The 13,750-nt window shown below is 39.9% G+C and overlaps 1 protein-coding gene across 1 annotated transcript; it reads right to left on the bottom strand.

Annotated features, from left to right (window-relative positions):
* Nucleotides 1–6,105: 6,105 nt before the first annotated feature.
* Nucleotides 6,106–12,998, bottom strand: LOC121324095 (ubiquitin carboxyl-terminal hydrolase isozyme L1-like). The gene is made up of 9 exons (XM_041265562.1): nt 12,882–12,998; nt 12,775–12,786; nt 12,213–12,341; nt 10,746–10,896; nt 10,065–10,150; nt 9,785–9,832; nt 7,670–7,739; nt 7,178–7,236; nt 6,106–6,652 (listed from the first exon to the last, which is right to left on the bottom strand). Exons 1-9 carry the CDS (start codon nt 12,912–12,914, stop codon nt 6,569–6,571), a joined length of 672 nt encoding a protein of 223 aa, XP_041121496.1. The 5' UTR covers nt 12,915–12,998; the 3' UTR covers nt 6,106–6,568.
* Nucleotides 12,999–13,750: the final 752 nt, after the last annotated feature.

Raw genomic sequence — 13,750 nt, 5'->3', positions numbered from 1 at the left:
AATCAGATGAGCCCTCGCTCTCTGCAATGTGAGATTAACCAATGGCTAAAAATAAACAGACAAATGGAGCTTGCTTTCAGCCAATGCAAATCTGTCCTCTGCTACCGGTTTATCACATGGCTCTTTTTACATTGATAATTGCACGCGCGCTGAATTGAATTTTGGTGGAACAATAGGCGGACCGTCATTTAAACAACAACATATATTATATAATATATCCTATATATATATATCTATATATATATATATATATCTATATATATTTTTTATACAAAAAGTCATACAATGAATTATTCATTAGATCTGTAAGGTCCATTTGAACTAATTTTTATTTTGTAACATGTAAAGTTAAATATTTTCACATTATGAAATAATAATAATAATAAAATTACCGCCTCCCGGAGGGCTACGTTACTTGTATGTTTCAGTAACATTATAAACTGCAGCACACACACACACACACACACACACACACACACACACACTTCCTTCAATGCGGCAAATTTAGCTGTTCAGCAGTCAGTGTACTAGCACCAGTGCCGCCTATGGCAAGTCGTCGTACTTGGGAAACAGTGGAGGGCCTTTTTATTCTAATTTTGTTTTGCTCAATGAGCTTTTTGAAGTAGAATTACAATGTCATGGTGGTTTACAGGGAAGAACAGGGCATCGTTTTTACACTCTGTGAGTGATGCATATTCCTTGCTGCCAAGATATAACCCTACTATAAACACTGACATACTCGATTTTTTGCTTTATTCGGTTTTTGTGTGCTATCATTGAGCATTGAGAGGTGAATGACAAAATGCAGGTCTCACAAAATTTTGGTAATGGTACTTGCCCTTCTGGCAGTCCATTGCAGTAGACATTTGGTTGTCCAAAAAAAATGTCAAGTTGCCCATAATTGAGCCATGTACTGTGATTTGTACAAAGTACACTGTACTCAACCTAGGCACAGTATCTCAGGGTTCATACACTTTTTCAACATCAAAATTCCAGACTTTTTCCAGATTTCCATTTGTTTTTCCCAGACTTGTATTTTAGTTTCTACTAGTTTTTGATAGTTATCCACACAGGTGGGCAGTCGCAGAGCATTATAGAGGTGATAGTCAAGAGGAAGGCTGTTTTCATGGACAGATGCTTCAACTCAATTGAGTATACAGGCTCAAACAGGGTCTGCGTGAGAGCCTCCAGAACAATCTCAAGGCGCCCTCCTAGGAGGGTGCAATCGCAGAGCGCCTTGGAGAAACCGGGTAGCCAGAAAATGCACGCCCGGAGACATTGAGTCAGCGGGGGCATGGCAAGGAAAAATAGCCACTAGGTAAACCTTCAGTGTGGAAGGTGATCTACCAGCCTCAAGCAGATCTTGCAGAAACTGCAAGATGACAGGCATGGGACAGGAGATTGGGTCATGACCGTTAGTACGGCACCAATCTTGAAAGTATTTCCACTTATAGGCATATAGTGACCTAGTGGAATGCACCCTAGCATTCTGCAGTGTATCCACGACCGTGTCTGACTGCCCTGAGGCTGACCAGCGGTCCCTTTTAGGGGCCAGACCCACAACTGGAGCCTGCCTGGCTCCGGGTATCAAAGGGTGCCTCTCGCCAGGCTGAGGAGATCTTGGCGAAGCGGGATCTTCCAGGGCGGGCCGTTCAAAAGCTGGCACAGGGATAGCTGGGAAGGGTTGAGCTCGAGGAGCCACATCATGCAGTCAAAAGACAGAACGGCGTAGCTTTGCCTGCACTGTCCAAGGGACCTGCAGCTAAGCCGCCGTGCACCCCATCAGTGTGGGCACGGACCCTGCCAGTGGCAGCGTGCTAGTAACAGAGGCTAGTAACCGAGTCCTTGCGACCCACTCATCACAGGCCTGCAAAAATACTCCATGTCCCGACAGCAGCAGCTCCAGTAGAACGCCTATCAGAGCCACTTGAGTGTTTTGGCAGCCCCAAAGTGTCCTGAACCCAGTGTGCCATGAGTGTGTAGTACCACTGTCAATAGGGAGTTAGGCACCACAACCTACCACATCACCTCCTGATCTGTTGGCTTCTTCCCCTCCCCTGATGGCCAGACTGCTCCACTGTGGCCACAGCGCCAGCAGGTCTATACTGTCCCATAGCGACCTCTGGTGTTCCTCAAGCCAGCATAGCACTGGCTGCAGATCAGCATTCCAGTCCTGCTGCCGCCTCCACTCCGCTGCTGTGACAATGGTCAGCTCACTACAGGTTGCGGTGGTCGAGTGGCTCTCCCGCACCGCCTAGTGCCATTCTCGGCCCCTACCCCCTCTCTGCTCACAACCACTTGTTTCTCCTGGATCTCCCACTTTTGGCAGTGGCTGCAGTCCTCCTCAATACAGCATAGTGCCTCTGGGAATGTTGGACCATGTACCAGTAGGTCGTCCAAGTACACCTGGCAGCGCTGTGGTGGAATCCCGTTCAGCGCCTTCTCCATCACCCTCTCAAACGTAGCAGATGCATTACACAGTCCAAATGGCATGACTCGAAACTGCCACACCCCCTGGCCTGTGGAGAATGCAGTCTTTAGCTGGGTTGCAGGGACAAGTTCCACCTGCCAATAGCTGCTTTTTAAGTCCAGCGAGCTAAACCAAGCTGAGCCAGCCACCAAGTTCAGAGACTCATCAATGTGGGGAAGGGGATGAAAGTCCTTCCGGGTCACTTCATTCAGCTGCCGGTAGTCCACGCAGAACTTCCAGTTTCTATCCTTCGTGGGAACCATAACAACCGGCGCTGCCCATCGGCTGTCAGACTGCTCGAGGAATCCAGCCTCCTGTATCTCACTGAGGATCTTTTCCGCAGCCTCCTGCCGAGCCAGGGACAGTCGACGGGCCACCGGTTGATAGTTGCTGTGTCTCCCGTGTCGGTGGCATGTTGTACTAGGCGAGTACGGCCCGCTCTCTCAGGACTGGTTGCAAAGGTATTTTTAGTACTCCAGCGACAGGTCCCACTCTGGACTAAGCCCCTCACAGCTATGGTTCCAAAGTGCATTTACTGCCTCTGAAGCAGCATCCTACTAGGCAGGTGACTGAGCCGCGGCCGGACTGGCAGGCTGATGAGTCGTTAGCTGAGGTTGGGCTGATCGGCCTCTGTGGGGTCGCCCTGGGATTTTGCTGACTGCCCTGGTTTCCCCACCGCAGCGGCCGATAGCATGCTGAATATTGGCTCACTGTCCTGACTGCACCCCCCACGGGCTAGTTAGCGCAAAGCTCGGGCCTCCCTGGAACTGAAGAACCCCCTTCTCCAGCTCTAGAAAGTCCAGCCCCAGGATACAAGGGTCCTGGACCCCCATCTATGCGGGCCCGGTACCGTTTCCCAGCCAATCGCACTTCTGATCACCAGTGTAGCACTGGATGAAATTGCTATCAGAAAAAGAAGGCAGTCTTGACAACAGAGCATGGTTCAATAGCTGGCAGGCTGTTTTTGCATTAGCAGGTTCACATCAGGTAACACAGCTCACAGCACATGATTCTCCACTCTCTGAATCCACACACACCTGATGCACCCTTTTTTATACCCCCTCAGACCCAGAAAACACAAAGTTACAATTGTGAGGCTCCACTAATCAGCATCACTGACCTTGAACTAATAACAATGCAACAGATTATAACATTCCTCACCCATCCTGGTGACCAGAGCTGACATTCTTTCATTCATTCTTTATCTCATGCAAAGGAAATTGAAAATATTGAAGATTACCAAGGTAAAAGCATAGTATAGTATACTGACAGCATTGTAAGAATAAAGAAATACTGTACAGCGTGGCTAAAACTATGATAAATGCATAGTAACAGCACGACAAAGCTGCAAAATGAATTGTATAAAAGAGAACTCCCAAAAGTGAGTTTTGCTGAGTCTCCAAAAAATATATAGTGTGAAATCACAATCCATTTTTGGACTACTTCCACAAATTACAGGTTACTTATCTGATAGAAAATCATTGACCACCATCTGCTGGGTATTCTAGGTATTGCAGGGATAGACTAATGTTTATGCTGTCTGCTGCTGAAATGTAGTAACTTCAATCAAGCTATTGGAATGTTTCATTATAAACATTTATTTCGTTACAAGCTCAGTTTATACATATATGACACAAGAGGTTGTGAGTCAAGACTGTAATACATTTTATTTTGAAATGTATTTAGCTTACATTTATAAGGATTGGTTTCAGCTACAATTCAATGTTTAATGCCGATCCTTACCGATTATAATTACTGAACAACGCAAGACTGCAAACATTCCAGGCTGTTGTGAACTGTTCACAAAACTAGACTAACAGATTTGTGTTGTCATCATGTTTATTTAAAATCCGTTCATTTGACATGAGTCGTTGTCTGCATGGCTTGCCGAAAAGGTCCCCCTAGTGTTTGCGTAAACAAACAGCACCGGTCCTGTTATATATAGTCAAGACCACCTCAAAGTGTAATGTTCTCATGAAGCTGACCCTTCTAATTAAACCTCTTAAATGTAAATTAGCTAACCTGAAGGTGTTCTTGTCCGATTGCCCTTGTAAATGATAGACCTTGCCAAAGTTATTTCTTGGGATGCATCTAGGAATTGAAACTAATCATACGCAACAAATTATAATGTTACTAATATGCTCAACAAATTAATTCGTCAGACCATTACCAGTGTCGTAAAAGATATAATCACTCTCTGAGAAAGAAACATTATACAGGTTTAACTCAAGGGTTATCACATACTGTATAACAATGCTTAGTTCACAATGGTTATTAAAGTTATCACAGTATGGCAAGTGAGAACACCTAAATAAATTAAGTGATGTAAGTTGCTTTTCTTTTGGTTTTTAATAGTTTGTGTAATACTGTTACATTTACTTTTCCCTCATTAAAACAGCATTTATTTTAATATGCTATTTTATAATTATTTGTGTGATACATTGAAACCCTCAAAAAATATGCAACAGCCATATTTTTTACAATTGCTACAAAACGTCCGAATATTTGAGAGTAAAGATATGTTGAGTAGCTTTCTAGCTTTTGCTTTACAAATAGTTTTTATAGGTGTAGACAAATAGATTGAGATAGGTATGTATATACTGCCAGTAAAATTAGAAACATTTTGCAGTCTGCAATGTACACAAGCTGTGTGAAACTTACTTAGAAACAACTCTGGGAAAGAATGGTAGAGATCCCCCATGTTTTCACAAGCAGCCTAACTGAATGGGCCAGTGCACATCTTCACCACTGGAAAAATGCCAAAATATATCAGAGCAAGGTAGCAATCAAGGGTATAGGCACATTTTGACCAAGTTGCTTACATTATACAGTTAAGATTAGATTTTTAAATGGTGTTAGGATAATTTGAAAGTGGTTCACTTAATACTCACCATTTCAATCTGCTTTTATCCACTTTCCTCCTTAGATATACTTGTCTGCCTCAATTTACTTTTGACTTCACAACCTTTCAATATTTATTGAACATGCAGTATATGCACACAATATTAGTGTATTCAGGTAACAGTACTCATAACTTGTATAAAAAAATGAAATATTGACAGTTGAGACCTCGCAAGGTAGTTTACAGACATCTGAAATGAGGTGCACCATTATGCTTTTGGGTTTATAGAGGGCAAACTTCTTGCATACAGGGATGAGGCTACTAAATGTAATGTTGCACAAAGCTTTAGATGGAAAATAGTGCTCACTTGCCCATCACAGGAGGTTGCACTGCACAGGTATAAGAAAAAAGTGGCTTCCTAGACTTCTAAAGGTAATGACAAGTTGATTGGGGGCCACAGGGAAGAAAGTGCGAGAGACCACCTGAAAATTAGTAGCTCCAGGCAATCAAGAGGAAAACATATTGCATGTTTATTCTAGGAATAAAAAAAAAAAAAAAAAAAAAAAAAAAAAAAGTGTATCTAAGGATTTGAACTTTCTCTGTTTACAAATTCAATCTCTGTTTAACTAGTCATAAGGCCTTCCATAAAACTGGTACTCCGGAATATAGGAACAAGTATCCATTTTTTTTTTTTTTTTTTTTTTAATTTATATATGCGCCACTACACCCCCCCCTATAAACCCTTTAAGTGCAACTAGTGTTCTTTTGAAGTAACCACACACAATGCTTGATGTACAGCAAGTCATCATTACCATCTTTTATTTTGCCAACAGCTTAGCAATAAACAAAAGTACAAGTTTGTGTCTAAAGGAACAAGTTAAACTTGATAATGAGCCTCATGTGGCAGTGCACTACAAGAACACATGAACAGTGCTAGATCCCATAAAAAGCAGTTACACCAAAACACCCTCTGAACAGCTGTATGAATTCAGAGAATAAACCTCAATGCAGCATTTTTTGCAGAAGAGGGTGCAGAAGCAAAAAAAGGTCTTGGTTTAGAATGTCACACTTAAACAAAAAAAAACTTGGCAGGAACACACTGTCAGGGGAGAGTCAGATTTTATAATAACTCAAGTGTAACAAAACACCCAGCTTTGCAGGAAACACCATTACACAGAAAGCGCTTGTAAACTAGGATCTAAGTGCAGTACATGTGCTAGAGATCCAGTGAAAGAAGTCTTCCTCAAAGGTCGCTCCTAAGCTTTGCACAAGGCCACAGCAGAAAAGCGAACTTCTCCTTGCTCACGTTCAGTAAACTGCCTGCAGATTTTTGCAGCATCCTGAAAGAAAATACAACATTGTACATCACATTAGGTTTCCAAATTGAAGTACATTTAAATTAAAGCGCAGAAACATCTGCAGGAATGTTTAAACTGTAACTACATTTTAGCCCACCAATATGTTCATATGCAGATCTTACAGGTCAGAGTGCATACACTGAAAAGCATGATAACCCATCATTAACTGCAGCTAGAAATGTTAAAGCATTACCTTTACCTACTAAAAGAAAAAAAAAAAAAAAGCATACTCCAGGCATTTCTTCTTGCATGTCCCTCAAGATAGATTGCAAATACTGTGTAACTTGTATATAAAAAAAGTCACTCAAGCGAATTTAAGCTTTCTTCATGCCAAATACCAAAAGCCAATTATAAAGAGGGGTACAGAAACAAACCTTGTCATAGCACCTGAAGCACGGCTGCACCCTTGTGACTCGCACAAAAGTGAGGGCAGCAAAGACATGGCTTTTGTCTTGTATGCTGCAGACTATGCTATAGAATACCATTAGTTAAAAAAAAAAATCATACCATTATAAAGGAGTCATCTTTTGTAGCTCCATGATTCACAGGGAATTCCATTCTGCCATCTAAAAAGGAAAATACACATTGAAGATCAGTCGATTATAAATGAGGCTTCCGATTGATTTAAATCTATTTCATTGTAAAAAATGACAAGGAAAAAAGGTACACAGTGTGCAAGTACCAGTTACTATAAAATACAGAAAACCTACAAGAACTTTGGAAAGCAACTAAAAACAATTCACAGTATACAAAAAAGCAAAAGCCCCCTGTAAAACAGATTTGGGCCCCCCAGCTTGGGGTCTCCAATGGGGAAGCTACATAACACAGAATTAACAAACCTTACATTATAAAAAAGGTTGTAAATACTGTTGCATACATAAAGGTAAAACAGAAATGTAACAGGACACTGCAAAAACCAAATACATAAATACATTATAGGAATACATCTGTCTTAACAGTACATAAATCACAATAGTATGGCATTTTCAAATTACTTACCCAATTCATAAAGCTGCCCATCAACATTGGTGAAGGTAATAAAGTGGAAGTTCACATTATCTTCCTCTACCTACAGTAATATGAAGAGATTACATTAATTCTGCATACTTTGATCAAGTTTCAAATACTCATTCATTTCTAAAGTGGAAAAAAAAAAATGGGCAACTACACCCAGAAAAAGCTAGACTACTAGAAGGTGAAGTGGTCAGCCACTGCAATAGTCTCCTCAAAGACACCGGACAAGAGGCGGGCACACTTAATTACCTAGCTCTACTATTGGCAAAGGGAACATGAGCAGCAAAAATGGCATCTTTAAAAATTTAAGCAGCTTTAAGTTCATTTTAAATGTGGATTTTGACCGCAGACTACCTGGGCAGGGTTAAACCTGAGTTCTGCAGTTATGGTCTCCTACTGACATCGGCTTTATTTCGGAATTTATTATAAAAAGCGATTATGGCAACAGCAAGTACAGCTACAGTGCATTGTTCTGTATTATAGCAGATGTTCTTGAGCAAACATTGTTGTGCTTTGTAAGCAAGCAGTGATTGTGTGCTTTATAAGAGTTGTCAAAGGTTGTTAACACTAGAAGCCCTGCAGCAGTCATTTTGGCAGTTTTGGTTTTAAAATGCAATTCTCCAGTCGTGAAACATATGGGGCTGTGCATTCATGTACTTTTGTACATATTATACTCAAAGCATAAAATGCAGGAGTGCAGAAATAAAGGAGATTGCATTATACTTAAAAGCCCCAGGAGCAATCACAACGATTGCCACATAGAAAACAATTGTACTGCGATTATACAGAATGGTATTCTACTTTAGTCTGCAACATGCTTAGCTGTAATTAGATTAGTCTCTACTCTGAGTGAATGACAGACTATTGTTTTTTCAATCAGCCTTTCAAAGGCTGGTGCCAGCTGTGCTGTTTTGGTCAGTCAATTAGCATCGGGACTAGTGAAAATACCCGAGACCATGGAATTTTACAATGCAAGAAGATAGAGTTGATGTGTTGGATCAGATGGCATGGAAGTATGCGTTGAATGCTGGTTCTCGACTGTGGCCTTTTCAGGGGTTTTACAATGCATTTGATCTAGCAGTCATCAAATCCTGGGTCCTTTACACAGAATGCGTGGAGAAGAATTTACCAATAAGAGAATATAGTTTAAGGTTAGCATAGGAACTTCACAAGCAGCATTTGGAACAGAGGGAGACTGCCAAGCATGTACCCACAGCTGAAGATGGTAACTTCGCTGCAAGCCAATGCCGGGTTAGGAAGTGCAATTAAAATAAAATGGAGTGGATAAGCGCATTCTGTATTATTTGAACAGCTTTAGACTCTAAGCTAAAGGCATACCATTGATAAATATGTATTTATGTGAAATGTGCGCTTCTGTAAAATGTTTGAGTTTATCCATGTTGTTCACTTGCTTATGTGAAACAGATTGCTATTGAAAAGTTAAATGTATTGCTACAGTTTCAGTTTTACAAGTATGTTAATTTATGTTTCATTTGTAAAATGATACAGTGCTTCTGTTTTTCAGATGTTTATGTAACTTACTCAAGTTTCAGACTTTCTCCATTATACTATTTAGTGTTTTGAATACAGCCGTCAAAGACTGCTGCAGGGCTTCTAGGTAGGAGTATCTCTGGTCTTTCTAGTGTTAAAAATCACTGTGTATCCTTATTTCTAGTTTAAATAATTTCACTTTGAATACATTAGATGTGTCTTTGCAGTTACTGTTAAGTGTACTTATTATGCATGGTTGTTGCTAATATGTTCCAAGGACCTGCCACTGATGAGTAATTGGAAGCAAAAGTATTCAAAACTAGTTTGGATCAGTGGAGTCAAAACTGCTTGCATATTCCAACTACTATATGCAGCGGCCAAGAGTCTTAAAGCACATTATTCTATTAGTCAGTTGCACATTCTGTAGCAAATCCATATTTCAGGATAGTTTCAGAAGAAACTAAAAATAGTTTTATAGCATTTAAGCCTGGAAAATCAGACTTAAATTTGCACCTGATAACCCAATACTTTATATTGGCGATTAGGTTACCGCACCCCTTATGTCCAAGAAGGAAAGCCAAGAGATTGCATTTTAAATTAAAACATTACCCGACACTGTCCTTCTGCTGCTACTTCGTCATGGGCAGTGTGTATGTCCTTTAAAGAAAAGAGAATAAATCCCAGTGAAAGTGTACAGATTTGCTGAAGGTAAAAACAAAAGGAAATTGAGAGAATTCAAAAGGGCCTGACAAAGCACTTTTGAAGCACAATTGTGGCATTCTCTTTCTATATTAATTGAGGTATTCCTAACAGCTATCAGAAGAATCTTTACATTTATTTCAGACTAAGCTTTAATTTGAGCTCTAAAAAGGAGCTTTAAAAAGTCCACCTGGTTTATCTCAAGATGCTTTGCTCTCTCATCTGCAGACAGGGTATATGTATCGTCAAAGAACTTCTTCAGTGCCGAGTCATTCTCTGCAAAACAAGTTTGACTTTACATCACGTTACCGGGTAACAATATTGAAAGATTCCTCAAGAGGGGTTTCTCCATCACGATTCCCAATGTTCGGTGGGGGAGGGAAACCTTGGCCTGTACTATCCTAATAAAATGGTGATGGTGCTTGCAGCTGCTCTGGTGCAACAGCATGGCAACTGTTTATTAGGTGCCTGGCACAAGATTGTGTGTGAAGTACCATGAACACATCATTGTGCATGGCATGGGGGTACACCAGGGGCAAGTTACCCATTGGAGATTAGTCACCAGAAATGGCAGCTTGAATGCACAGGACATAAAGTGGATTAAATATTTAAATCACAAATCCAACTACTTCATGCAAAAGCATGTTTGCCTTTCTAAAGCTCCCATTGTTGTTAAGATACACACCTTCATAAACTATTTTCTAGCTCAGTTAACATATTACACATTTGTAATTTTACCAGATGTTAAAGGGTTTGTTTGCACGTCAGTCTTAACTAAATCATAGAACACTTTTAAACTTGCAATCATGTAAACAATTAGATTTATTTTCCCCCCAACCACCACAATTACTGAATCTATTTGAATACGTACCAAATTCAAGCTTGTCCATGTTGTTAGCAACAGCATGGATAAGTCCAATTGTACCACAGGAATTAACAATTGTCTGCTTCACAAAGTAAACCTTGTTCTCCTCTTGTTTTCCTGTTAACTCTCCGGCCTGCTTTTCTCTGAAGGCTTCATGCTGTTAAATGAATAGAAAAAAAAAAAGTCACAACTCAAATGATTGAGATAACTGCAGTGGATGCTGGCAGGCCAACAGAACAGCAATTACACAGTACAAGCGCCCCTCATAACCAATTAAAAATACCTTGTGTGGCAGTTATTGGCAAGAAATGCAATAAACACAAATTGGGAGAATGTCTGGTTGGTCTGCAGTATTTCTCCATGTATCCACTTCCAAAAAAGTTTGTGAACCAGGTTGTAGGCCAACACTTCAGTAGGTTGCAACCACTATTTGCCACCAAATATGAATGTTGCCAAACCAAGTTTCATGTCAAGTATTGTTAATTCATTAAGCATGATTTGGAGATTTTACATCTAAAATGCATTTCTTATAAAATCACACATTCTAAAAGTTGAGTCCTAAGTTTTTAGGACTAGTTTAATTGATACAATTTCTTAGACATGTTTATTTTGTTAGAGTAAATGGTTTTGTTCTAAATGACTTGTAGTAATTCTATTTCCCCCAGAATATGCTCTCAGCATGTGCTGATGAGGTCATGAAGAGTTCACAGCATAGTACAGCAGTGCAAACCTAGATGCTGCCATTACTGCCCAAGATGGAACGCATTCTGCACTCCTGTGATGCAGCCTATCCATATTTTCCCCATTCAATCACATTCAAAAAATGTATTTTAGTGCCAAGTTAGGTGGAGTTGAAGTGCCACTGGGAAGTATTTCTGTGGAACTTTATTCATGGCATCAAATCGGAAGCAATGCGTCAGTTGGCTTCCCTAGAGAACACATACAAGGTTTATTAAAAGGTAAGAGTCAATAAGGCCTTGGCACACATTTCTGAATTGTCAAAATAGCTTACAATGCCTTCTGTAGAAAGGCATCATCTACAGTCATCTCTGCAGAACGGTTTCTGAAACTAAGCTTTAATATTGGTTCCACGAAAACCTGTGCAGAGATTTGATAATTGTGGCAGTTTTAGAGAAGCTATTGTTATTGAAAAGCTATCAACTACTGAAACGTTCCGCGTAGAAATGCTAGCTTATTTCTGACAACGGTTTCGTCAACTTACCTGCATTCAGTTTTACAGAGCACTTCTAATCAAGCTGCGTCACTTGGTATATACTAAATGCATAAGGAATACTACAAGTAAACACATTAACAGAAACAACTGCCGTATTTGTCAGTAATGGTGGATGATTAAAAAGAAATCCCACATGCAGTAGATTTATCAATGTGCTGCAAGCACGTGCACAACATCCTCTCCCTTCTCCATGTCGATCACTCCTGCACCGAGTGTGTCTGTGCTGGCCAGCGCCCTACCTGTTGAGTGAGAGGGAACAACAGCAGGACCGCGCAGGATGGAGTTGGCACCGAGGAGAGAGATTCGTCTTCTAAGCCCAAGACGTCGACAAAACACCAGCTTCCACCAACACCCAGTTTGCACATAACCTTGTAACGATAATCACATACGAGGACACAGAAACATGAACTGTACACCTCTTAGGTAACACAATTTGACACGCAAGGCAACAAACAACGTTACAGAAATAAAAGCCAATAACCCTACAATATCTTACAAAACATCCCTTCAATACTTATTTTTTGTCAGGTATGCTTTAACGTTTTAATTTGCCTATAGAGCCATATCGTTACATTTTTATAAGGTTAATTACCAGGTGTGGATACTTGATAAGGCAACAAGGTATGGACAGAAACCACGCCCTAAATATAAAAAGTAACGAGGCCACGCTATTAACTAAAGCCATACAGCTAAACTTAATTACTAAAAACCATAAAAGTACACTCATTTTGTCAGTTACAACATTGAGAACAATGACAGAGTTACTCAAGACAAGTGACTCAGCAGACAGCACACACGCACTTTGTTCAGCATCTGAAAGACACAAAAAATGAAACAGGAAAAAATCAGTCATTTAAAATATAAACGTTATACAACCGTTATTTCTAATTAAAACTTACGACTAATACCTCGGGGTTAATTTCCATAGGTTTCCACTCCATTTTGTTTATCTTGCCTTAATCTCAACCACGAAATTGCACACCTCTCCACTCTCACTGCAAATTCTCTACTGCTGCCAGCAAGGATCTTTCCAGAACGCTATATACTTGTCGTATATTCCATTATCAAACTTGGGGGGAGTCATTCACAACAATTAGGTTTATTTTATTCAAAATTTACTGCAAATAATGAGCTATTATCGTAATATTATAATATATACACGCAAATTGAATAGTGAAGTCTAATAATCTTCATCAAAAGTGTTACAAAAATACTAATTTTATAAACAGGTTTAATAGCACAGTCCAGGTCCCCTGATTCACATGGACGTTGCTAGCAAAGAGCAACTGGGAGCCACTTTAAAAATAAATAAGTAAATAAATAAAAAGCCGTACAAACACCAGTGCAAAAGCATAATTTCTATTATATCATTTTATCTATGAGGCATGCTTTCTGTTTTTATATAGCAGTGCAAGTAATATGAACGAGAATGAGGAATGGAACCAGGTGGATAAAAACGTACCTAGAAATCATTCCGAAATCCTCCCTGAGAATACAAAGCAAATCTTAGCGTTCTTATAGTGTGACTACTTGTAAAACCTGTTTAAAATCAACAGTTTATTGGATTATACCCAAATACAATCTGTAACGTTTGTAAAAGGCTGCCGATATATGATAAACGTTTGAAGGACATTTGAAGTAAAAGCAGATATTGTGTTCCACATTTTGAAAGAAGACTTAATGTCACCTTTAAATGCTGTTGATATTTGAGTGAGTCTGAAATGAAATAGTAATTTGGCCATATTGTTTACTACTTGCAGAAAAGTGAAATCAAAAA

Source organism: Polyodon spathula, chromosome 1 (assembly GCF_017654505.1).
Source record: "Polyodon spathula isolate WHYD16114869_AA chromosome 1, ASM1765450v1, whole genome shotgun sequence".
Classification (NCBI taxonomy): domain Eukaryota; kingdom Metazoa; phylum Chordata; class Actinopteri; order Acipenseriformes; family Polyodontidae; genus Polyodon; species Polyodon spathula.
Note: the sequence above shows the minus strand (reverse complement) of the source record. Positions and strands in the feature narration are given on the sequence as shown.